Here is a 25,879-nt window from a genome sequence, read left to right on the forward strand (position 1 = left end):
ATTTGTCCTGAATCACGGCGTTTGATCAATACTGACCGTATCCGTTTTCTTAACCTCAATGACGCTTAAGATGTCGAGCGAACGCCCCGAGCTTCCGAATCACAAGCAGCCCCAACTAAGCAGAAAAATGGCAAATTCTCTTGGCTTGACAAACGTGTACAGCCCGGGGCACTGCAAACCAGTAGTAGATATCATCTTCATCCATGGCCTCGGCGGCCGGAGTCATTATACTTGGAGCTATAAAAAGGATCTGGCGCTTTTCTGGCCAGGGTGGCTGCACCAGGAACCGGGCCTGGCTGACGTGCGCATAACAACGTACGGTTACGACTCAAGCATCTGGCCTGCATTTACAAAGAACTTTTCCTGCATCGATGACTTCTCGCAGGAGCTCCTTGCTCGGGTGAAGGTTGCCGCAAATGAGCTTACCGGAGAGATCCCTTTTGGTGAGGTGTGTATCATCATCATCATGTACGTTGCTTTCGCGGTGCTTGAGTTTACATTTACTTCCCATAGATCCCTATCATTATGGTTGCCCATTCCTTGGGAGGCCTGGTTGCGGAGCAAGTATGCCTCTTCTTTTATATATGTCTCATACTGAGTATTCCCCTGCTTAACTGCCTCTTAGGCTTGTAATAATGGCATCAAGGACTTTACATACCAGTCTTTGGTTCATTCCACATATGCCATGATCTTCCTGGCCACTCCCCACCATGGTTCTGAAGTTGCGGATCTCGTGGACGACACGATTCGCAGAATGAGCCTCGGGTTCTTCTCAAAGCCCTATATCACGGAACTCCGCTCAGATTCTAGTGTCTTAAGTGATATCGATAGAGGATTCCGTGAAAACTTACCTGATATTGCTATTGTATCGTTTTGCGAGACACGTGGAATTCCTCTGACTAATCTTGTAAGTTCGCCTAGTTTTGTCTCTCAATACAAAAATACTGACAGGTCCGAGATGGTTGTCAAGAAGGCCTCCGCAACCTTAGGTCACCCGGGAGAAATGATCATGCCACTCAATACTGACCACCACATGATCTGCAAATATCGAAGTCGTCGTGATGGAAACTACTTAGCTTTTCTTTGCGTTATAAGGAAGCTGATTGTTGATGCTACCCGAAGACCGTTTAGAGGCAAACACCGAAGCAGTGATAGCAGGCAAACTTTGGAAGACGAGATCTATCATGACCAAGAAAGCTTCGCGTCTTTGCCGGCTTGGTTACCCGGGACTTGCGAATGGATTTTCTCAGACAAAACTTTCTTATCCTGGATGCATGCGAAGGAAAGCAGGCCTAGAACACTTACGCTATGTGGACCACCCGGGAGCGGAAAGTCTGTGCTATCCGCCTTCATCGCAAAGCAACTCAGTATGCGGCTCAGGTGTACTTTATGTTTCTTCTCTGCTCCTCTTTCCTTAGGAGCCTCTCTATCACCAGGTGTCCTCCTCAGATCTTTGCGAGACCAACTATCAACTCTGCTGCCTTCGCTAAAGCAGATTCCAAACCCACTTACGCAGCAGCGAGTGGGCTTTGACTGCTCTTCGTGGTACACGTTTTGGAGAATTCTCATTGAAAGTCTCCTAAGTGTCGGTATAAGGTCTGCAACCTACTTGGTAGTCGACGACATAGACAAATTCCATGATCCAGGATCCTTCCTTGCGGCGTTGGAGGAGCATTCGGCCGTTGGTCTTCCCTTGCGTCTGTTAGTCGCTAGTGAGATAGATCAGCCTATCGACCTGTTGTACAAGTCTGACGAGGATTTTGAGCCTCAGGCCCTGGATTTAAGACTTCTTGACGGTGTGAGAAATGATCTGCAACTGGTCGTCACGGAAAGAGTTGAAAATCTCTGCGGTCTTGGTGACCTAAAATCGGATATTGCAACTCGCATCCTCAAATTTTCCGATGGAAACTATCTATGCGCCCACCTTCTATATAAAGAGATCAAGAATTGCCGAAGAAAGGAGCGGTTGCAAAGTGTCTTCAACAAGGCCCCTCAAGGCATTGCTTCCTACTACGAACTAATGGAAATGGAACTGGAAGCTCGGTGGACAACGGACGACCACGACGATGCCCAGGTTCTGATGCCGTGGATACTGCACTCATTTGTTCCATTGACAATTGATCAATTGCATCACGGAATTAAGTGTCTGGGCGTGGAATTTATCGACCTGCAACTGACCATCACCCGAGTTTGCGGGCGCTTTGTTACGGTTGACAATAAATCTCAAGTCAGGCTCATGCACACAACCGCGCATCAGTTCATCTTGGACAAGGGGTCTGTCCTACATGTTGATCGGAAATTGGCCCATCGCTCGATCCTTGTGAGCTGTCTCTCATGTCTAAATGCTTTCGCTGCTACCGGTTCCAGGTCACAGGAAGACTTCGGGTTTCAAGAATACGCGAGGTCATTTTGGTTTTGTCATCTTGAGAAATGCGAAATCAGTGGAGAAGAGCCAGTTCTGAGCCTGTTGGTAGCGTTCTTCAGAGGACAGGGCGTTCTGTCTTGGATCCTCTCGGTTTCCCGTTCCAAAGAGCTCCAGTATATGACTGCGGCGTCATTGTCAATCAATCGCATCATAGCTCAATTGAGGAGCAATACTGTTCTACCTGAACAAATCACATTTCTTGAGAGATGTTCTATTGATCTTTGCATGATAGTTGAGCGTTTCTCCGGCCCTCTGCTCAGCAATCCAGAAGTGATATTTGAACTAATCCCTCTCTTCTGCCCTTTCAAGTCGTTTATCAGGCCACTCGCGAGGATTTCGAGTGTTTCCGTGGACGGATTCCCCTTTTTAGAATGGGATAATTATCTCGCGGCATTTACCATTGAGCATGGTTGCCGCGGTATGGCACTCGCCTGTACAGAAAAAAAGTCGCCCTTGCCACATCAACACAAGAAGGTCTGGTGTTGATATATGATTCGCCAAAAATGAACTCAAACTGTGAACTCATCCACCGTGAGCGTGTGATGGGCCTTCAATTCAGTCGGTCCGGAAATCAATTGGCAACATATGGCCCTACAATGACTACGCTATGGGACGTTTCCACCAAACGGCCCTCTGAAACCTTTAGCAATACTCCAAATACGACTGTCCTAGCCTTGGCTTTTGCCAAGGATGACTGCGCAATATTCATGTTTTCTGATGACTACGTCCTCCGGAAGGTGATACTAGACGGTTCTGCTCAGAATTGCGAAACCATCGATCTTGGAGCACATCGTGAGACGGCGAGTCACTGGGTAAATCCATCTTGTGCCACTTTTGACCATCAAACAAACTTTCTTGCAGTGGGATTCCGCGGTGATCCTATAGAAGTCTGGGATATTCAGTCTTTTGATTGTGTAGAGAGGCTCGGAGGATTGTCCTATCCGCAAAGCGATGTACTTCAGCTTTGCTGGTGTCCGCAGCCGGACAGGTTAATAGTCCGCCAGGGGAATGGATGTCTGAGGATATTGGACCTTCTCCGCCATGCACCAATAGCGACATGTATTGACACGGTGTCCGTGATGTCATACAATGCTACGTCAGAGTTTCTCGTCACTGGTGATATGGCGGGCACAGTCACAGTCCGACGAATACACGATCTAGCGCTATTATATCATGCTCGCGGATCCGAAAGCAGCATTCTGGCGCTGTCCGTAGCACCGGGGGGCGGGAAAGTCTATGGCATCCAAAGCTCCAAATGCATAGTTTGGGAACCTTCTCTGCTTGCGACGATGGCCTCCCACCAACGCGGCCAAGTCCCTTTCTCATCAGGATACCTCTCGCAAGGCCCTCAGCTGACTCAAGATGACTCCTTTGTCACTGCTTTGGCAACATGTGAACGATCATCTGCATACTGCGCTGGCTATGCGAATGGGCAAATCCGAGTGATATTTCGCGACGGAACAGGGTCTTTCTTGGACCTACCCACCAGGGTACGGATCGAGCGCCTTCTCTGGAGCCCTGATGAGCAATATCTTGCGATTGTGGACCTAGGTGCCCGAGTCTTTATCATGTCAATGGACCATGAAAGGTATAGGTCCAATCAATTGACCCCAATCAGGCTGCAGTCGTGTGTAGAACAAATCCTCTTCCAACGAACCTCCCAGGCTCTTCTGGTGGTCACGAAAGACGACATGCTGACTTGGGATCTTGGCACGGGCAATATGAAAGCGAGTCATCACTCTTTAGGGAGCCATAGCAGATGGATCAATCACCCCACAAAAGATGGCTTGATACTTGGGATGGGCCCTGACAACGTCCTGATCTACCAGTGGCACAATCACTTGACTGTATCCAGCATCTCACTGGACAACTCCATGTCATATCTAACATTTGGCCTAGGGTTGTTGGATTATGTGAAAACTGAACCGTCGAGTATGACGCTACATCCGACCTCGGCAACATGCCAAGTCAAGAGAGTTTTGTCTTCCCCAGACGCATCCATGTTGTTGCTGGTCACAACACGTCAGACCAAAGAATCCATAAGCGGCTCCCAGTTTTTGCAGATCCCCATGAGGGAATTAAACGACAAGATTGCTCTATCACATGGCGTTGTATGTCCTTTTCCGCTCATTGAAAGTCTCAGTGATATCATTGCCATGCCTTTGGGATTTCTCTCCCAGGAAAGCAGCGAAGGAGCCATGGTGCAAGTCCCAGGTAACCGTCTCATTTTTCTGAACAAGGAAAACTGGATCTGTTCAACTTGGATTGATTCTTCTAATGAGGAGCATCCCGTTCAGAGACACATTTTTTTACCTGACGATTGGCTTGCTGCAGGGGATATGAGTTTGATCCAGTTTCGTTCGGACAGGATATATATTCCGAGGTCAGAGCACATCGTCATCATCCGAAATGCACTTGATGTATCGTACTAGCACGCCAGCATGTCTTAGTCGAAAAGAATGAATGTGGAAAAATACCAGGATATGCCGTGACGCTGATAATGAAAACCTTTTCCCTCTCATGCTTGCTTATTAATCACTTTTGCTCCAAGCTACCCAATTCAGTACTTTCCTGTCCATGCTTCATAAATCCCCTAAGGAAATTGTTCTGGAGAGTGACAAATATAAACATCGGATGCGTAGGATCGCCCTTGCAGTACCTTCTTCGTTGGCGGTCAAGCGAGACATCAGTTATGATTGGAGAGCCAGCTTACATAACTCTGGGTTGCTTTGGAGCCAGCGATTAGGCTCAGAGAGGCTACACGAGAAGGGACATTCAATTGGCTGCTAATACATACGGCTGAGTAGCCATATGGGCACCAGGTCGTTGACGACAGTCCATATAGAATACAAGTCTTTCAGTCCAAATTTTCCGCTCCTCGCTGTTCTCATAACTGTAGCTCGCAGTCCCATTGGGCTCACAGGCACATTGGCTAGCGAGGAAGAAAGGCGCGAGACGAGAACGCTCACGATGGGATCCACCTTGTCCGCAAAAAGATAGCATATGAAGTTGTTCACAAAACCAGCCCATTGGAAGCCTTTCGCACAAGGCTTTCTGCACAATAAATACTGTTATTCTCGCTGTCCTTCAGCCTGCAGCGCTTCTCTAGAAGGGGACATCCAAACTTAAGCGTCACTGTAGTTGCTTGGTTGCCTTGTGCCAGCATTTGATTGGTCTTTGTCACTGATTGACCCACTAGTTGGTAGGTGGAGAAGATGGTGTTATTTATCCAATAATATTTAATGAACCTGACTACCATCGGTGTACTTCAGCAAAGTCAATCGCTCGAGATGCAACAGTAATGGTGTGCACCGGAAAAGGCGCTCAAGAGCATCCAGGATGCACAGTCATTGGCCAACAATTTCTCACAGCCTCATGCTTTTTTGTGAATTTTTATCCTCTTTTAACGCGCTTTCATGTGAATGTGATACATCCGGGTTGTTCTGCGGAGGGAGAAGAAGGCAAGATGAAGTAGCCATCTTTCTGAGGCATGTTACTGCAATTTGGATCTATGCAACGTGTGAGTAACTTGTGATGATCTTTGGGCGAGGATATTTACCGTCACAATTTGAGTCTGCAGATTGGTTCGAACACAGGCAATAATTGTCAAGCCTAACGAAATAACAAACAACCAAACAGAGCCAGTGGACGCCACCCACAAGGCTCGTTCCTGCCTAGAAGCCGCGGGGCACGGATAGTGCCAAAACAGTTTGAATGTGCTTGCGTTTATATGCCACGGCCTCACGAAAATGACCCAGGCTCTAATAATTTGCGCATAGATGAAGCTGAGTCCGGCAAAAGAAATGATCATATACAAGCTAAACAAAATGTTCCGCTGCTCCTGCATCTCTCGGTCAATAAAACACAGGCATCATGCAGAGTAATAAATTGAAACACACCAGAAAACAGATGGCAAGTGACAGAATTGTGATTGCGCCCATGAATGATAAGGCAGCTATCATATGGGTGACCCAGTGTTGTAGAGTAGACACGCATAGATACTTGCAGACGTCAGGATTGCCCTTCTTCTATTTCATCAACCTCACCTCGTTCAAAATGAGCACCATAAGCACAATATTTATTTCCAGTTGTAGTACCGACCAGGGTAGATCTAGTAGCTCGTTAGAGAGAAAGGTGAAATGGCCTAGGGAACAACCTACGCGTTTAGAGTTTGCTTTCATAATTGCTAACAGAGCGCAGATAATTGTACCCAGGACAGTGAAAGCACCCGTGACAACTTGAGTGCCAATGAGTGGTTCATTTTTCAGTTTTTGCCAGCTCATAGCCTTGACTGAGAGGAGCCAGAGAACAAAACTTCATGTGCAGCACACTGATGCAGCCATCGATGCTGTCAGTTGAAGTATTAATTCGGAATCCATCTGGGGGTTTCTGTTGAGATAGTACACGGCGGTCGCGATGACCTTTCTTGGACTGGTCGAGGAGTAGGTCATTAAATAAAGCCTTTCGGCGGGCCAGAAATTACTCGTCCCTCTCATTCATACAATTAAATCTATCACATGGTATGCTTCTAGGCCAGAAGACACTACCACAATGACCCAAGAGGGGAAAAGTGCCAGTCTCTAATTTGTCCTCATAAGGGCGGGAGGGAGAGATGGAGGGAGATGGAGGGAGAGATGGAGGGAGAGATGGAGGGAGAGATGGAGGGAGAGATGGAGGGAGAGATGGAGGGAGAGATGGAGGGAGAGATGGAGGGAGAGATGGAGGGAGAGATGGAGGGAGAGATGGAGGGAGAGATGGAGGGAGAGATGGAGGGAGAGATGGAGGAGAGATGGAGGGAGAGATGGAGGGAGAGATGGAGGGAGAGATGGAGGAGAGATGGAGGGAGAGATGGAGGGAGAGATGGAGGGAGAGATGGAGGGAGAGATGGAGGGAGAGATGGAGGAGAGATGGAGGGAGAGATGGAGGGAGAGATGGAGGGAGAGATAGAGGGAAAGATGGAGATACGAGATTTGAGTGGCCATGAGACTCTATGCTGCCCCACTTGTATCCTAGACGTTGTCAGAGAGTCGAAAGTCATTGGCTCTACGTGTTGTGAGCTGTAAAGACGCATTAGACTGCAGATATTTAGCGAATTTATACGGATCTACCGATTATAAAAGGCGAGATCTTTTTCTCCATGAGCAATATCTGGTCCAAGAGTGATCCAACGTCGGTTGGCATATTGAGTGCACTTATCCAGTCTGTAATAATTAGATGAGAAAGTACACCTGAAAGGGAAACCATGGACGAACCGTGCCTGATGTAAGGGGGGGGGTCACCGAGTGAGTCAGCGGCATAGGACATGGTGTTTCTTACTCCAGTCGCATATCAGAATCCGAAACCCACGGTTCACTAGGGCTTAGAGGATGGGTGGAGGGGCGAATATTAAATAAAATGCGAGCCGACTCGTGCCACTATAGAAGCGGCATTCTTGCACGTACCCCCTTTGCTTTCTTGATGGCTGAGCTAAATCCTTTCTTTTCACTGTTTCACGAGTCTCTATCCATGGAAGTGTTTTATGAGGATCCAAGCATCCATGAGAGAAATGTTGGGAGGAGTATAAATCCACAATTGTGCCATTTGGATCGACGTTGCCTATCCATCGTCGAGGACCCACTACTTCCTGCAACAGTAAAGGGTTTATCGAAAGACTTTATGGATAATATCATACAATGACTTCTGTACCGACTCCTCCTCAGGGGCTAGTCTTTACTAGTGTATCAACTTCATACCATCGGCTAGCCTCCGAGAAGGCATCGTCGCGGACACTGCAAGCATACTTCGCACGGCTCTCGTGCACCCATCTAAGCTCCAGGCTTGTATCTGATCAGGTAATTTTCTTGCGGCTCATACGACTTGCTCTACCAGCCCCCCTCGGAACGGTGGCTGATACAAGTCAAGATACTTCCGAACACGAGGGAGACTGAAGAGGCACCTTCAGAAAATCCTTCGGGTAGTGGGTCTGACTTCACTCCGTCAACAACATCACCAGAAGGTCTGCCAAGCACAACGGAGTTCAACAACACCCAAGACCAGGAATCTATTGCGACCAGCCCTCCGGACCCAAGTCCCCTCGGCGCAACGCCCTCTACCGACCCCCTAACTCAAAGCCTAATCACACTCGAAACGCACCAGAAATTCCCAGGGTCTCTCCCCGACGACCGTATTGCTTTAACTTCACAAGTCGACTTTGGCATCGAGCGTTTTCTACCAGCAACGACAGGAAGCAATAATCCTCCGAGTGACAACATTATCGGCGACTTGGAACCAACTGAACGTGCACAGGCTTCTCTCATCCGCACATCTGCCGAGGGCGGTATCCAACCTGGTCACTTCTCTCATGAGCAGGTAGAAAGTCAAAATGCCCCGCAAGAGGACACAACACAGGGCGCCTCAGGTCCGCAATCATCTACAACACTTGTTATCATCAGCTCCTTATCATCTACGACAAGTTTTGTTTTCTCAACCCCCACTACTGAGTTGGATTGGAGCGGGGTGTCGCGACGGCCCTCGAAACAAAGCCTTGCGGCGATTTTCGGCAGTATACTAGGAGCAAGCATCTTTGCCGGTTGTATTGTGATCTTGCACAGGCTATGTTATCGGAACTGCCGAAACACTAGAGTCCGAAAGCATGCCATGTATAGCGCATATCACAGCGGCCATGAAAGCAAGCGTTTAGAACTAACTCCTCCCGAGATATCACGTTTCTCAAAGGATTCTTAACGCGTCCCGTCACGTACCACGGTATCCCCGACTCGTATACGGTACCAGAATACATATTTGACAATGTCTGACCACAAGTCTTTGTACCCCTGTACCTCCTGACCACCTGGTCTACACCGCCTACCTTTCGCACCACCCTGCGATGCTTTACACTGATCTGGGCATATTTATTAACAACACAAATGCCCCTTAAAGTCACTAGAGAAGAGGATTAAGAATGGAAGCTAGTGCACTAAATTAAGGAAAAATTTGATCGAAATTGGGTACATTTAGTAAGGTAGAAAATCCCGCAAGAAAGTTGGTGAAGTACTAGGGTTTGGATACTAACGGACCGCCACTATACAAATACTTGCACTAGACACATCGTCTCCAAGACCCCATGTTGACCACGAATCTAGGGTCGTGCTTACCCCGAATAAAGCAGGACGTAGGATTCACCTGAGCTATGTACGGCTCTTAACCACTTACTATCTGATTCAGTTTGGAACTACCACGGCCGATTCCCAAAAATCATTGGGCAATCCCTTTGTGTGGAACGGTGACCTAGCATTAGGCTTTGCTTCTCAAATTCCATTATATTCAAAGGCGCCGGCTTGAGCACTCTGGACAAGTTCAATCGCTCCCTCAACCAACGTTTCCACATTGTCAGCTATCACTCCCTTGAAGTTGGCCTATCATTGCATGTCCAATTGAATAAATAGGGTGAAGAAGACATCCTCGACAGTAAACGGCGCGTATAGTCGAGAAAGGAAATAACATGTAATGCGAAGCACATTCCCAATGACTGAGCGTCCTATCTCCTTGGCGTGACAGGGGTCTCTCCTCATCTGGAAAAAAATAGAAATGGAAGTCATATGTACTCAGATGTTCGAAAAATGCGTCCAGAGCGCCTCGATTATAGGGAAGCCAAATAGCCCCCTCCCGGAAGCTTGGGATCTCGAATCTGAAGTGCGTGATCTGGACAGAGTGCAACTGTTCTGAATGAGAGAAAGGATCGCCCAAAATCGGGCTGTAGTTCGGCTGCAGGGGCTCAAAGTTTGCGGGGGTCCTAGGTGGGCGAACGGGAGACGGATGCACCTGTTCGTAAGTTTCAGGTGCCAGGTTAAAAGATTCAGGTCCCGCAGTCACACCAGCATCAGATTCCCGCCAAAAATCGCTACCCTCCTGACTGATAGTCTCTTAGGGAAGGAGATATGAAAAAAAGGCATTAAATACGGACTGTCGCACCGAAACCGCGCTGACACGTACTTGGATAGTAGGATGTGCGAGCGACTCGGAGAGCGCGTATCGGTCGGCTTCAATAGAGTCGGTGAAAGGCTTGCCACAGCGCCGTTCCAGATCCACATCTTGGTCCTCCTCTAGCGGGAAATCGGATTGCACCTGCAAGGGGATCTCAGATATAGCTCTCTCCGTGTCGTCGACAGACACCGAAGGATGAATCCCGTGGAGACGGGCTAGGCCGAAGAAGTGGAATCGGAGAGAGGGAACCATCTCTGCAATAGGGATTTCATGGAGCCCATATTCTTGTGCACGCTCTATATCCTCCATTTTCCGAGGCACGCGGCGATGATGGTCCTTCTGCGTTGTCAGCTCGAAAGCGAACTGATGGCTGAATCGCCAAAGATTCCAGAGTCCCGACCGGAACCGACTTCCAGAAATTCTTGACAGATTGTACCCGAGTCCTCCTGATTCTACAATGTATTGTTCTTCCAAAGCTTGGTCAATTGATCGCGTCGCCGTTAAAGGGCTACGACAGAGTTGGCGCATTACGCTCTGTCCGACATCGAGGAAGAGGATATCCTGGAAGAAGGTCTTCAGTGTCGGGATAGGGAGATGAATCCGCTCCATTCTCTGCCAGATTGCATCACGGTCTCGTTCGCAGTCGATGTACTTAAAGAGTCTATTTTGTTTCAGGCGGAGGAAATTCAAGTCCCGGGCTGAGACCCCAGGCGCTCGGGACTGCAATAGGTGAACCGTCATCGCATCGATTTGGGAAAGGAGATCCACCTGCCCTCCTACCAGGTTATAGAAAACGCGCTGGATGTAGTTTAAGTAACAAATTATAGGCTAAATACACATATCGGATTAGTATCTTTCCATCGACGACACGAACATAGGTAAAGACGAGTAGCATCACCTCGTTACATCGCATGGCTCTCAGCTTGTGCAAAACACCAATACTCATATCGGCCCAGAGGCCCTTTATGGGCAGAAGTGCATCGAATCCGTCCACCAGGGGTTAAGGAAGTGCACGCAGGTAGTCGGCTTTTCGGCTGCCAGGCTCGCTCTGTAGGACCGCCCACCAGAAGTTCTCGGCGATTTGATTACGACGCCCACCAGTCGCGCCTTGGTAGAAACGAATACTTTGGTAGATGCGCCCGTCGCAGGGAAATCGTTCTTTGTGGAAATTTTCTCGAAGCGTGCGAATAAGCTCCTGATCAAGAGATCCAGGTTGACCTTGATCTGTGTCAGTAGCCATGCCAGTAGGGTTTGCGTTGCGGTCGACGGACCTGAGGTAGTCACATACACGTCCACTATCCACCATGGATTTTCTTCACCTAGCTCCGGGAATCTCGCTCTGGCGGCCGTGATGAGACTTTCTTGATCCAGGGCTAGCAGTGTGTAGTCCGGGCTTTTACATAGTTGATCAAATGGCAGATCAGGAGGCAACGCGGAGGCCTCGAGCCAGACTCGTCCAGCATCCCAGTCCACCGCGTCGATCACAACGGGCACATGAAAAGCTTTGCTCATACGGTAACATCCTTGTGATCTCAAAGTCCGTTTCAGCCGCACCACATTCTGCCGATCTTCAATAAGCCGGCTCGCATTACGCCCAACGGATAGGTCGGACAGTTGAACAATCGCGACACACTTGAAGCAAGACTCCTGATACGTAAAGAGCCTATACTCATCTCTCTCGATCTCGCGTTGCTTGCTTTGTGTGATCTTAGCAGCTCGGGGTCGTGAACGTCTGTGGTTTCTGGTTCCTCGAGGCATGCCAACTTGGCTCCCGTCCGACGCTTTGAAGTCGGAGTTATTTGTTATCGTGAGTGCTTCATGTACGGGCTTGTTAGGCGATTAAATAAAAACAGCAACTACCAGACACCTGCGCGATTGTCGACGTGCAGAAGCTAGAGCCGTTTGACGGTAGAAAAGCTGTCACGAGCCGTTCCACCAGCTGCATTACATCCTCAAAAAACAAGTGTCAACAAGGGTGCTTGACAGTGTCTGCCACCGCAATGAATGACAGGCCGATTAACATTCTGTCCAAACTGTCATTGCCCAAACTGGAATATGCAATCTGCACTTTGCTACAGTAGCAATACGTTCTGCTAAACAGAAAAGGTGGCCAAGTATCCAAAATGCTAATGCTCTTCTGAATTGTGTACCAGGCATAAATTCATGCCGCATATATGTCCGATTTCCATGTACGTGACTGTGTCGCAGGAAGCTCATAGACGACCGTACGGTTGTCGGTGTAGGTCTCAGCTCGAATCTCAGCGCACTTCGTCCTCTTCCGTGAACAGATACCAGACGCCGGGTATAGCACGGGGTTATGCCAGTGTTCCCAGTGGTAGGCTTTAGATCGGCGGCGGTGGCAGCGTATACAACGCAAAACTTCGGTTGTTTGTGGGGCCACATTGAACGATGAGTTCTCATGGCCTGCCCTCTCGGCATCTCCGTGGGGAATGGACACATCATGTGACCTCCTATACCTGACAGGATTTGTTCCATCAGACCATCAATACTCATGTTCTCTCTGAGGCGTACATACCGCGCATGAAGCCACAATCTTGTTCCAGAAAGCCAATTCATCGCGGATCCAAAAGTCCAAAAATTCTGAGGGATAAGGAACCGTGTCTACTTGACTTTATTAGTGATTGGGAAGTTTATGTATCTCCATCGGGACCCACGATGATGGAGTGCTGGAAAGCACACGACTGGTGCCTCTATTGCATTTAGTCTGGCGAACAGGCGGGCTGATGGGATGGCATAGATGGTGTAATCTAACTCAGAGAAATTTTATACAGTCATCCGGTCAGCTAAGATGAAAGGTCTTTCGAAACTTGTTTGAACGGCAAGAGGAGCCGGAAATGCATCGGCCAGGGTGCTGCAGCAGTGTAAATACCAGTTTAAACATCAAGAGCCGGCACTCGTGCCAGATAGTCTGTTCAACTGGGTAAAGTTCAACTGAGGAAATTCATAAAGCACAAGGAGACAAGGTCACCTCCTTGGGTAACTATGGTAGGATACTGCCGTAAGGATGGCGGAGTCGTAATATACGGCTTCCTCGGTGCTACCCTACATACGATGCATGTTATCGCAACAAGTCAGAGTTGATTCTTGTTTTAGAAATTGCTGATGATGTTGTGGACAAAAAACCCTGGATCAAGGGGAGAGATCTCTGAATAGTTCTTGTCCATGTGCTCGATTCCGCCTCTCTGTTGTCGGTCTCGCCACGGCCATATCGCTAATTGCACCACAAATTGATCGAAACTAGCATCCCGACACCAATAGGAAACCCAGTGTAATAGAGTATCGTAGACATGTAGCTGAAACCAGCTTAGTGAGTCGGCGCTCCAATTACTCGGTGAAATCGTGAATGGAAGATCGACTACTGTCTGGCCCGAAAACCGACTTGTGATGGACAGTCTTGTGCTAAGCCAACGGACTGGCCCGCCAGGGAGTGTGGAGCGAAGGAAACCAAAAACATCCTCGCTGTATGTAAGCGGGGACAACAGATCGGGTCCCCTCCATTCGACAAAGAAGCAATCCTCGCAGTTAGGGAAGAGAAGACAGTGTATAGTCAGGGGAAAGCTGCTGGTTGGCCCATGATATATTGGCGACGGCTCAATCGACAGCCATGGCAATAGTTGACCTTGCTCCTCGCAATCAACCCCCGCATCCAGTGCACCGTGAGAAGGAATGGGAAGCTCTGGAAGATCCAGAAAGAGATCCTCGGGGCTGACTGCGGCTGTGGTCGCAAAGCTGCGCAATCCTGAATGGCTCCCTACGATGAGTTAGTGTCTGTTTGTGGTGTGACAGGAGCTGTTCTACCGACAATATTACATGTTCCTTGCCTTGGCAAAACGCTATCAGGTAGACTCGAGGGGTGGATGTATCTTACCAACTGGGTTGAGATTCCAGAAGTCATAGAACCCTTCAATTATTTGACAGGCTCGCGGGATAGATTCACCTAGCTCCAAGGCAAGAATGGCGTCATCCACCGACAGCTATGGGGGCTCTGTGCCATAGGTACTAGATGGGTTATTCTTTCGTTCGCCAAATTACTCTACTAGTCTCCAGAACGAAACACAAATCTACAGCCATAACCAGAATTCAATAGATGATCATAGTTACACTTGCCGAGTAAGTTTGAACTTTTCCAAAATTACTATCCAACCTTCTACAATGTTTAATATCTTGGCATCTTCTTCGACCCAGCTCGCCATTCATGCCGTGTTTGTTTCAACATGTTCTGTGGGAAATCATACTCTTCCGCTTATTCCGTCATTTGCTGTCGCAAGCTCCATCTCCTCCACACCCATCTTGTCTGAAAATACCAGTCACTTTCTACACGTCCGCCGCTTAAGAATTGACGCCCCAGTCCATCTTACTCGGTTCAACCGCTGTGCACATCTTTCGGGCAGTCGGGTTGGCCGCGGATCTTTTATCGGACATTAGAACTCTCGACAATGCAGTTCTTGGAGGACACTGGGATCAACTTCACTTGGCCTTTGACCACCTCAGTCCTGGTCTCCTTCGATCGTGCGCGTGCGTATCAATCATCCCATATCATAACTCGTCGTCGTCCTAATTGACCACTTGGTGGCCTTGGGGCACCTACCTCCTACCCAGTGTGTCAGGTAAAGAGGGATACCTAATCCGATATGACAAATCTTGTCCACCTTTCGTTGCTCACGAATGGCTTCTGTTCCCATGCTGGAAAACACTCAAATGGTCTGTGTCGATTGTCTCTCCCTAGAAGCCATCGAATGGGAAGCTATCCAGCATTCGACTGAGATGATTCAAATGAGGTGGAGCTACTGCAAAAATGCATCAAAACCAAACGCGCTTGAAAACACTTTCAATTGGCTTCACCGCATTAGCTGTTCGACCGACCAGATGTCTCCCGTCGGGTGTGTGGACGGCAAGGGTTCGCGCTCGAGGCCACAACACGCGTGTGGGCCCGCCCCGCATTTTTGCCCTCTCTGGTAGGCCCGACGCTCTCCAACGCATATTTGCAGAAAAGCCTGCCGCCAAACGCTTTGTTGACTTGGCTGGGTGGAGATCCTTGAAGTCGCGCGACCGTGTAAACTCTTGCGAGTTTAGAAGCACTGTCGCGCTTGCAAAACAAGCCTCAGCTGCGGTGCCTTCGAGCTCTGTAGCGACAATTTGGCGGTTGACCCGAACAAGGCAAATTGGGGTCGGTTGTTACCTTTTACTTTCCCTTCGGGACTTCTAGCATCTCTACTTAAAACTTGTCAATTTTGCAATACCCACGAAATAGAAGCCGTGATTCGGCACCACAGCCAGACCTTGAAGACTCTTGTCTACTGTATACCGAGAATCTTTCACCGATTGATAATGAGAGACTGTGGTGGGATACTGTACTGTACTCAAGACTTCTGTTCGTCATTGATATTCGACCGAGCAGAGCTGAAGCATCTCAATCGACCCTCTGCCTTGGTCCTCTACAAGCGCTTCCTCTGCAGTCAGCTACTCGTGTGAGAGAGCCATAACTAACAAAACTAAATTGCTGTTGATCCCTATAACACAGCGAAGAAGCCCCGAGACGGGTGCTAATGGTACCCATCTTCGGGTGCTTCATGTTAGACTTATAGGCGCTGGCCATCTCCAACGAGACATTCAATCAGCAGTCATGTCGCCGATTCGGACAGAGGACGAGGCAGACAGCGGAGGAGGTCCGTGCGGTGTTGACTAGCTAGTTAGCTTATCTTCATCCGTTGGTATGTCATATTCTTGGTTTACCACCGAGGCATCTCCCCAGGGCAGGCCTTGCTGGGAGGGAGGCAAAGTTGGAAAGCAAACTATGTAGCCTTATTTTGCTGCCCATATTGGGTATTACTATCGTTTTAAGAGAAAACCGTCGTTCCCATATCTGTTTGTCACTGTTAGCTAGTGAGGGCACTGCAGTAGATATATATTTAAAACCAGTTTGTGTTTGGGAATGGAATTTAAATCGTAAGGCTCTCGTACCAAAATCTACAAGTGCGACCCTATACACCTCCAAAAATAGATCCTTATATACCTTCAGCGCCCCAAGGAACTACCAAGAACTGGGCAGGTTGCCCAGGGTGGCTAATTGAACCCGGGTTGAACCTCAATTGAACCCCAGGTCATCACGTGATAATTGCGGCTATGCCTCTATTGGTATAACTAACTAACTAGTTAACTAACTAGTTAACTAAGTTATGGGCTCAAGGACATGACTAATCGTGGCGGATTTACAGTAACCTATCTCCTTTCTCCAGGTATCCACCAAATTCTGCTGCATCGACGGACTCCCGTTCATGGGCAAACTTAATTTGCCAGCCAAATCTCACATAATCAACCCTCTTTCCATTCTGCCAAATCTTGATCAGCAACGGGAGCCGAAGGGATTTGCAGCTTTTTCAGCGAAAGCCCCGCCCCTGCCGTTCCAGTGTACCGGAAATGGCACGCAAACTTCCTTTCCCACGGAGAGATCTACCTCCTTCAGTGGAGACAGTCATATCCTCATCCTTATCTACAAGTATGATCTTCTTACAGTAACAAGGTAATTGCCAGAGTGAATGAGTGGGTCATCATGGTGAAGCCTAACATTTGAACTATCAACCTGGGCTCTCTGCAGTAATGTGAAAGAACCCCGCGAGCTATTCCGTCTGCAGAGAAGGACCCGGCACTATAATTGATTATTCAACAGGGTTATTATGTATTTTTGTAAGCTAAAAGCATTGTACTGCCTGTGTGTGTGTGTGTGAATTCATTTACCCTGACCTCTCGTCGAAACGACATGCATTGTACAGTAACTAAGTGCCCCCAGTGAGCTCGCACTGGGCAGCAGTCCTCGCCAGGCTGTTGGGACAATGGATTCATACCTTCTCGTGGTGTCCGGTGTTAATCCCCGTTGGGGAGACCAAAGTGAATCTGCTGTGGTTGTGCGGTCCGGCCCGGTGCGGTTGGCGCGGGGCACGACCGCACAAACACGCCAAAATCAGGGGAAAACCGGATATGAAAACCATCCGACTTCTTTCTACCCGACTCGCACTCGGGCCCGGAAGCTGGTCTTGCAATACCAGTGAAAGTGGTGTCGCCCTAGAAAGGAGACAGGACACCCCTGAGCTTGCATACGGTCTGGGATCGCATCGTGCGAGATGCGGCGAGGCGGTAGTGAACTGGTGACACAGGCAGTCAAGCTAACATCGGACAGACCTCGTTCAAGGCCCAGAGACCTCGTTAAGGCTCGGACCTCGTTAAGACTCGGAGACATCGTTCGCTGGAGACCTCGTTAAGGCCTAGCCACGGGCAACCTCCCGGCCGGCTGTTCTTTGAGACACGGGCACCACCGAGACACGGGCATCCTCTTGGGAGACACACGGGGACTCTAGAACATGTTGGTAGTTGACTGGTGGCAACCGGCGGAACTCGTTAAGGCTTTGCCACGGGTAACCCGTCGGCCCTGTTCAGACATCGGGGACCAAGCTTGGTTAGTGGAGAGCAACCAACGTACACTGCCGGATGGAGCATATGAAGGACTTTCTGCGAGACACGGTCGGCCTGACGGATGGAGACCTCCTCAGGTAACGCGAAACGAGAGTGGAAGCTCTCGCGGGGCGTGGTGTACAATGGCAGCCACTGCAACAGGGTCGGGGCCTGTCAAGAGACTGTCTGTATAGCCCGAGAGGACGGATGCGCGTGTCGGTGTACAAAGAGCCGGGAGTCAGCTACCTCACTCGCACTGAGGGCCTGAGACTGACCTTGGTCGGTTGAAGCGGTGTCGTCCTAGTTGGCCTGCCCGTGATGTATGCTTAAGGAGCAAACTGAGAGACACCCAGGGTGAGAGGCGTGGTGAACCTCAAAAGACCAGAAGCCTCTATTGCTGGGCGGAAAACTGGGGTAGTGGTCTATGCAAGTAGGCCTGTCGAAGCTACTTAATGTCTTTTGGTCCCCTCGACAGTCAACCAACCTCGACACCACTAGAGCTCCCGTGGCAACCCATCACTGAGCTAGAGATCCGACGATCTCTTGCAGCGGCGAAAGGAACTACTGCACCGGGCGATGACAACCTGCTAATGCTCGTGTGGAAACAACTGTGGAAACACCTAAAGGACGTTATCACTAGAATCTTCAACGTATCTATGAACCTAGGCTACCATCCGAAGCTATGGCGGAATGCGAAGATCGTGGTGCTAAGGAAGCCCGGGAAACCGGATTATTCGGCCCCGGAGGCCTACCGCCCGATCTCACTCCTCAACACGCTAGGCAAGCTTCTCGAAGCAATAGTAGCCCGCCGACTGTCATATCTAGCAGAAAAGCACGGCCTGCTACCGGACACCCAGTTCGGTGGACGGCCGGGAAGAACCACTGAACAAGCTTTACTGGTGCTCTCGAATGCGATCGACCGGGCTTGGTACAAACACAAAGTGGTAACTCTCGTGTCATTTGACCTAAAAGGAGCCTTCAACGGGGTCAATCAAGTGAGTCTAGATGCCTGCCTACGAGCAAGGAGGATCCCTGCGGTCGCGAGAAAGTGGATCGCGAGCTTCATGAGCGACCGATGTGCTAGCATAGGATTCGACGATTTTCGCACAGATATGGCACCGCTGGCCAACGCAGGACTCGCACAAGGATCACCTCTCTCCCCAATTCTTTTCACATTCTTCAACTCCGATCTAGTCGACCAACCCGTCACCTTTCACGGTGGCGCATCAGCCTTCATCGATGACTACTTCCGCTGGCGAGTAGGTCGCTCGGCCGAGGAGAACTTAGTCAAGATACAGACCGAAGATATTCCTCGCATCGAAGCCTGGGCGCGGCGAACTGGGTCCTGCTTCACAACTAAGAAAACCGAACTCATCCACCTAACCCGGAAACGAGGGGACCAATTGCATGGCCAGGTTGTTGTGAATGGAACGACAGTCACGCCATCGCCCACGGCTAAGCTGCTAGGGGTGATTTTTGACCAGGAGTTAAGATGGAAGGAACATGTGCAACAAGCTGTTAAGCGCGCAACAAAAGTCACTATCGCTTTGAATGGACTACGACACCTACGACCCGAACAGATGCGACAACTGTACCAGGCGTGTGTAACACCAGTAGTGGACTATGCGTCCACGATCTGGCACGACCCACTACGAGACAAAACCCACCTTCGACAGCTGAACACCGTACAAAGGACCTCGCTGATCCGGGTTCTGTCGGCATTCCGAACAGCGGCCACGGCGACCTTGGAGGTAGAAGCATACGTTCCCCCCACCCACCTGCGTCTCCGCCACCGAGCCCAGAGGACCATCGCTAGCCTCCACACGCTGCCAAGGGATCATCCCATCTGGAGTGCACTCTCACGAGCCCAGAGACGTAGGAATAATATCGGATCATATGCTCGCTTCCCACTCGCGGAGGCGATGAAGACCATGAACATCGAGAGGCTAAACGAACTGGAAACCATCGACCCACGTCCATTACCGCCGTGGCGTCTTAATCCGTTTGCTGAAATCGAGATTGGGTCTGACCGCGAAGCAGCGGCACAAAAGGCCGAGGCTACTCGCTCAACATCCGACGTTGTGGTCTACTCTGACGCCTCTGGTCGACAGGACTGCCTGGGTGCTGCCGCTGTAGCCCTAGACAACAATCAAGAGATCGTCGAGGCGCAGCAGATCCAAGTAGGACCGATGAGCCGCTGGTCTGTCCACGTCGCGGAGCTCATAGGCATCTTCTACGCGATCAGCATCGTGTTTAAAATCGCCCACCAGCACCCAAGAACTGCAGATAGGCAACTGACAGCAACGATCCTATGCGACAGCCGGTCCGCCCTACAGGCGGTTCAGAGCGCGAGAAATAGATCAGGGCAACGTATCGTTCATGCAATCCTCCAGGCCGCCGCTGAGGTTCCAGCGGCGGGAATCACACTCCGCCTTCAATGGGTGCCAGGGCATTGTGACAATCCGGGAAACGACGCTGCAGACCGATTAGCAAAGAACGCCGCCAGTCCGGGCAAAACCCATCCTTTCCGCCCGCTCCTTACCAGGGAGAGGGCATTCATACGTCGGAATATCTACGCGCAGTGGGAACAAGAGTGGAAGTCATCCACTAAGGGTGGTCACTTGCGAAAGATCGATAACACCCTACCAGCAAGCCACACGAGAAGACTATACGGGAACCTTCCGAGGAACCGCGCGTACCTCTTGACACAGTTGCGCACGGGCCATAACTGGCTATCCAGCTACCGCAAGAAAGTTGGCTATAGTGACGACGACCAGTGCGTATGCGGCGCGCAAGAAACAGTCACCCATGTACTGGTGGACTGTCCGAACCTGAGGGAGCTTCGAAGAGAGTTAAGGAAAGAAGTTGGAGACGCATTCAATAGCGCGTCGAGTCTGCTGGGAGGCTCAAAACAAGGTGAGAAAGGTAAACCAGACACCGTCTCACGAGCCAAGACGGTCAAGGCCGTACTGGATTTTGCTGAGGCGTCACAACGGTTTCAGAGTCGCGCGCCACAAGGGCAGCCTAACAATGGGAACGGCAATTAGGCCACGGTAGGCCTTGACGAGGCTCTAAGTTCGTTTTCAGGAAGTGGAACACTCTACATGTACACACACAGATATATAGTTGTTGTATCCTGCATGTCGTTTCGACGAGAGGTCAGGGTAAATGAATTCACACACACACACACACGGCAGTAACTAAGTATCTCCGACCGTGCATAGATGAGCCAGAAGCAAACCAGCTAAATAGTATTCATGTTTCAGGACAATTGTCCGTAGTCAGTCCGGGGAGCCCTTGGCCAGTATTGGTTTGATTGGCTGGACTTTCTTGGGGTGTAAGTTTTGTGAACGACCGCTGGATCTAAGACTTTGGCTGCTTAAGGAGGTGCAATCATCGGAGACGTACTTACACTCTGAAGTTCAATGGCTCCTTATGCCACTAGAGTCTGAGTACTCTCACAACTCTCACGTGGGCGATTGAGATCATCGGCCAACTCTATCTCTCGCCAATTTTGTTCCGATCCACAATTTAGGCGTGTCTCGAGCACCAAAAGCAGAATCAGAATAAACCAAAATACCAGGATATTGCAGTTCACGATCTCCTGCCTCAGTTATCAGTGAATACTTAGAGTATTGTGCATATTTCACCGATATTTGCTCCGGCGCCATGAGACCCCGCAGATTATTCCCCAAATACCCAAGAGAAGTCTGCTGCTATTCAACTTCCCGTCAGCTGTCCTAGGCTTGTAGACCGTCGTGTCGTGTAAGGCGACTAGAAGATACGAGCCGATCAAATTGGTGACAAGAGTTTAATTAGTGCTGAGTGAGTAATTCAGGCAAAGGTTATGAACAGACAAATTGTAACTTGGCACAGTTGGCACAGGTGGCGAAACGTGGGGTTGGTTTACCCGTTCACGATGTTGTAATCTGAGGAATTTCGAGCCAAGATTGATTTGCTCAGAAAACTATCCTGAACTAACGGAACAAATTGTGTTACACAAACAGTATTCTAAATGCAGATTACTCTCAGCAAAGTCCATACTCAACAAGTATCTCGCACGAAGGTTGTCTTGCACGAAGGTTGTCTTGAACAAGAAGTATCCAAGTAAAGACTACCCTATATGAACACATTCCACATTTGAAAGTACGATCACTACGTTAATGAGTAATGTAGCATAATTTACTATCACAAGTTAGTGGATCGTTCAATTAGTCAAAAGGATTCTGCGGCGGATGAATATGATATACTATCGATATGCCATCTGCTCTGTCAAGAGAATAGGAAAACAGCTATACTTACTAATGAACAGGATTGAGTTGAACAGGGTTGAGTTGAACAGGGTTGAGTTGAACAGGGTTGAGTTGAACAGGGTTGAGTTGAACAGGGTTGAGTTGAACAGGGTTGAGTTGAACAGGGTTGAGTTGAACAGGGTTGAGTTGAACAGGATTGAGTTGAACAGGGTTGAGTTGAACAGGGTTGAGTTGAACAGGGTTGAATTGAACAGGTTAAAACTGATAGTAGTTATTGAATGTATTGACTAAATGTGCCGCGGTCTTTTAGAGTCTAACTATCGAGTCGTTCCACGATCATTATTTACTTCTTGCACGTATTCTATACCATATAAGAGATAGCGTGAGAATTAAAGGCAGTGATGAATTACACAAATACATTTTAAACATTGTTGATAATTAGATAATTTTGGATTCTTAACAGTTGTTGCCATTTCCACAGGGGAGGGGCAAATTGTCGTGTAAAACTTGAGGACAGACCTTGGCTTCCTCAGCCTAAACTGAGTAATAGTCTCCAGCACCGCGAAGAGGTATCTGTCAATAGCTAGAGGGCGGACGCGGAACATGTCATCGCAGCCCGACCTGGTGCTTGACCCAGGATTTGTGCATGACGGATGGTCTGCATGTGGAACTTAATCCGACCTGGAGCGTGGTCCAGGATTTTTCACCTGGTGATCCAGGATTTGCACGAGACAGAAGTCTGCGTATGGAACTTAATCCGACCTAGGTGTTGCCATCACCCAGGATTTTTCACCTGGTACTTGATCCAGGACTTGTGCAAGACAGAAGTCTGCGTGTAGAACTGAATCCGACCTGGGTGTTGCCATCACCCAGGATTTTTCACCTGGTACTTGATCCAGGATTTGTGCAAGACAGAAGTCTGCGTGTGGAACTTAATCCGACCTGGAGCGTGGTCCAGGATTTTTCACCTGGTGATCCAGGATTTGCACGAGACAGAAGTCTGCGTCTGGAATTTAATCCGACCTAGGTGTTGCCATCACCCAGAATTTTTCACCTGGTACTTGATCCAGGATTTGTGCAAGACAGAAGTCTGCGTGTAGAACTTAATCCGACCTGGAGCGTGGTCTAGGATTTTTTACCTGGTACATGATCCAGGGTTTGTGCAAGACAGAAGTCTGCTTGTGGAACTGAATCCGACCTGGGTGTTGCCATCACCCAGGATTTGTGTTTACCTGGTACTTGATCCAGGATTTGCACAAGACAAGAGTCTGCGTGTGGAACTGCATCCGACCTGGGTGTTGCCATCACCCAGGATTTGTGTTTACCTGGTGATCCAGGATTTGTGCAAGACAGTAGTCTGCGTGTGGAACTGAATCCGACCTGGACCACGCTCCAGGATTTGCACATTGGCTGTAATCTCAACCGTAGTGAAATTGCAGCGAATGCATGACCTCTCTATACCCTCAAAAAGGTCTGGAAAGGTGAAGAAGGAAGAAAGGCGGATGGCTTGCTTTTTAACCTCCGGCGATAGCCCCTGACCTATGCCGCCAATGCGACGGCTGGCCCCCAATCATGTCTCTGTCCACAAAATTACATACAGGGTGCTGTTGCAACCCGACGAATATTACGGTCACATATGATCAGGCTAAACTTAAATATTTTGGCCCATAGGCCATTCGTGGATCTGCTTCGCATAACCCTGCGTCATCGAGAACACCCTCAGCTTGACCACGATGCTCGCAGCTCAGTGGCCGGCTCAATCATCCTAACCTGCAGACTACCCAATAAATAATTAATAAATTTTCTCAGACCCTTTATACAATAATATTCTATCAACAGGAAAGTCTGGTCTCGCCGTTCTCCAAACGCACAAATCGAATATGGCAAGATCGTCCTGAACGCCCCAATACGGTGTTATTATAGTATGATGAACCTGGTGTACAAACCCAACATCCGCTTCTCCATTTCAATCCTTGTCGTTATATTCTTTACATACTACGAGGATGTGTGGCCGGATACAGTACTGTGATAAACTCAAATAGGAATACCGTGGTCTTTGCAGGTACTCTTGATTTGTCTCATCTTTATCCTTTACCTGGATAACCTCCTCATTTCGAACCCTTACTTCCGGGGCTAGTCTAAATCCGGGATTTATCTGATAACAAGGTTTGCCAGGACCTGGAGGGTCGAGGATACATTGGGGATGGAACAGAGGCGAGAAATTGCCGGAGATTACCTGTCCAGGAAGGAGGCCTGGGGAGGGGGCATATTTTGATGAATCCTGTACTGTACGGACACTCATCACCTGTGGTTTCTCAGCCGTCTCCTGACAAGGCTCCACTCTCTCCTGGAACATGGTAGCCGATTCTGAACGTACATACAGAAACCAATGGAACTTGAGCTGGATGGATCCTGTGAGGGACCTGCCTGTAGCCTCCAGGCCATCTTGGAAAAAGGAGGACAGCAGTCGGCGGTGGACACCCTTCTACTAGTCATATTTTGCGGGCGCCGCCCCTCAAGTCATCATTTACCTCTTTCTCGAATCTCGCCTGTAGACGGTGTTGGCTTGAGTTATAGAAGATCGTCCGTAGTTGGGGGGTACGGGGCTGTTAGCCGTATTGGGTTTACACATTTAGATAATTTCTTAGGTTAACGAGCACTCACCGACGATCTGGTCCATGAACGGAATTCACAGATATCTACATTACTGCTCTTGTGTCCCGTGGTTGCATTGGTTGGGGGTATGTTGGAAAATCTTGTCTCGTGGAAGCACTCTTGACCCCGCTCGTTTAAGATGTCGAAGGGGCGCGGCCCATTTCTGACGGGTACGAATACTGTAACAGACCCCGGCCCTGGGAAACAAATCTGCCTGCATGTCTCCGGATCGACGTGCTCAGGCCCATACCCGATCAAACGCAGCCGGGCCAATGGAGCTTTAGTGACAAATTGTAGAAGTGGGTCGCCGTTCGTGTGAGCATATTAGAACGTCCAAAGATAAACAGGTGGCGGAAGGTTGGCTTCATTTTGAACGCCGCTGCAACCAAGCACAACTGTATTTAGGTGTTGGTGGCGTAGCGAAGTTTTCGAGTCGATGGGCCCTCATAAGACTGCACCTGTCCTGGAGTTTCTGAGCGATTTCTTGCTCTCATTATTCTTCATCCCAAAGACAAAGTCGATACCGGAGGTAAGTCCTCGGGGTTCTTGGGTGTAATATACCTAGTGATAACCCCAGGTAGGCTGCACAGAAACTGTTTTGTTTGATTTTGCCGCGTCCATCAGCAAATCCATTCCCTTCGACATTGTATCAGCGACAGGCGACCCTCATTATTCGTACGGTTAACGATACAATTGCGGGTTTACAAGCACACGATGAAAAGCACGAAAAAATCAAATCCCCTTCAGAGCTATGTAGAGGCCACACGGAGCCAGTCACAAGTGGCAGGATTCTTGCGGGACCTACGAAAGGAGAGAAGGCGACTTCTACGGCGACTCAAGCAGATTTACGTGCAAGTCGGGGGAACTTCGGAAGAAGAGTGCCGAGGGTTGCGGGACCAGGCCATCAGAGTCGTGGCCCTCAGTATTTTACTTGAGTCCCTGATCCAGAAATCTACTGTACCCGACGATATTTGTTCCAGAGGATCGTGAGATCATGCTGAATGTGTTAATGGAGCTCGATTTCCCCACTGGGAGCTCTCAGCTTATCCAGAAATATTGACCACATTGTTATTTTCGTAGCCCGGGCCATTTCTCGTATGAATTGTAAAGAATTACT

General features: G+C 49.2%; 4 protein-coding genes across 4 annotated transcripts; 3 read left to right on the forward strand and 1 right to left on the reverse strand.

Annotated features, from left to right (window-relative positions):
- Positions 1–127: 127 nt before the first annotated feature.
- N7458_005965 (esterase/lipase family protein) lies at positions 128–2,427 on the forward strand (the record flags this gene model as incomplete). The annotated part of the gene is made up of 5 exons (XM_056909347.1): positions 128–448; positions 514–564; positions 626–907; positions 1,493–2,320; positions 2,368–2,427. 5 exons carry the CDS (start codon positions 128–130, stop codon positions 2,425–2,427), a joined length of 1,542 nt encoding a protein of 513 aa, XP_056765051.1.
- Positions 2,428–2,928: 501 nt separating this feature from the next.
- On the forward strand, positions 2,929–4,857 carry N7458_005966 (WD40 repeat domain-containing protein; the record flags this gene model as incomplete). Its single annotated transcript, XM_056909348.1, has 1 exon — positions 2,929–4,857. One exon carries the CDS (start codon positions 2,929–2,931, stop codon positions 4,855–4,857), a length of 1,929 nt encoding a protein of 642 aa, XP_056765052.1.
- Positions 4,858–8,097: 3,240 nt separating this feature from the next.
- N7458_005967 (uncharacterized protein) lies at positions 8,098–9,104 on the forward strand (the record flags this gene model as incomplete). Its single annotated transcript, XM_056909349.1, has 3 exons — positions 8,098–8,244; positions 8,294–8,966; positions 9,016–9,104. The coding sequence occupies 3 exons, from the start codon at positions 8,098–8,100 to the stop codon at positions 9,102–9,104; spliced, it is 909 nt and encodes a 302-aa protein (XP_056765053.1).
- Positions 9,105–10,327: 1,223 nt separating this feature from the next.
- N7458_005968 (uncharacterized protein) lies at positions 10,328–11,899 on the reverse strand (the record flags this gene model as incomplete). The annotated part of the gene is made up of 2 exons (XM_056909350.1): positions 10,328–11,185; positions 11,486–11,899. The coding sequence occupies 2 exons, from the start codon at positions 11,897–11,899 to the stop codon at positions 10,328–10,330; spliced, it is 1,272 nt and encodes a 423-aa protein (XP_056765054.1).
- Positions 11,900–25,879: the final 13,980 nt, after the last annotated feature.

The sequence above is a fragment of the Penicillium daleae genome (assembly GCF_028827525.1).
Source record: "Penicillium daleae strain IBT 16125 chromosome Unknown utg000006l_segment0_segment0, whole genome shotgun sequence".
Taxonomy (NCBI): domain Eukaryota; kingdom Fungi; phylum Ascomycota; class Eurotiomycetes; order Eurotiales; family Aspergillaceae; genus Penicillium; species Penicillium daleae.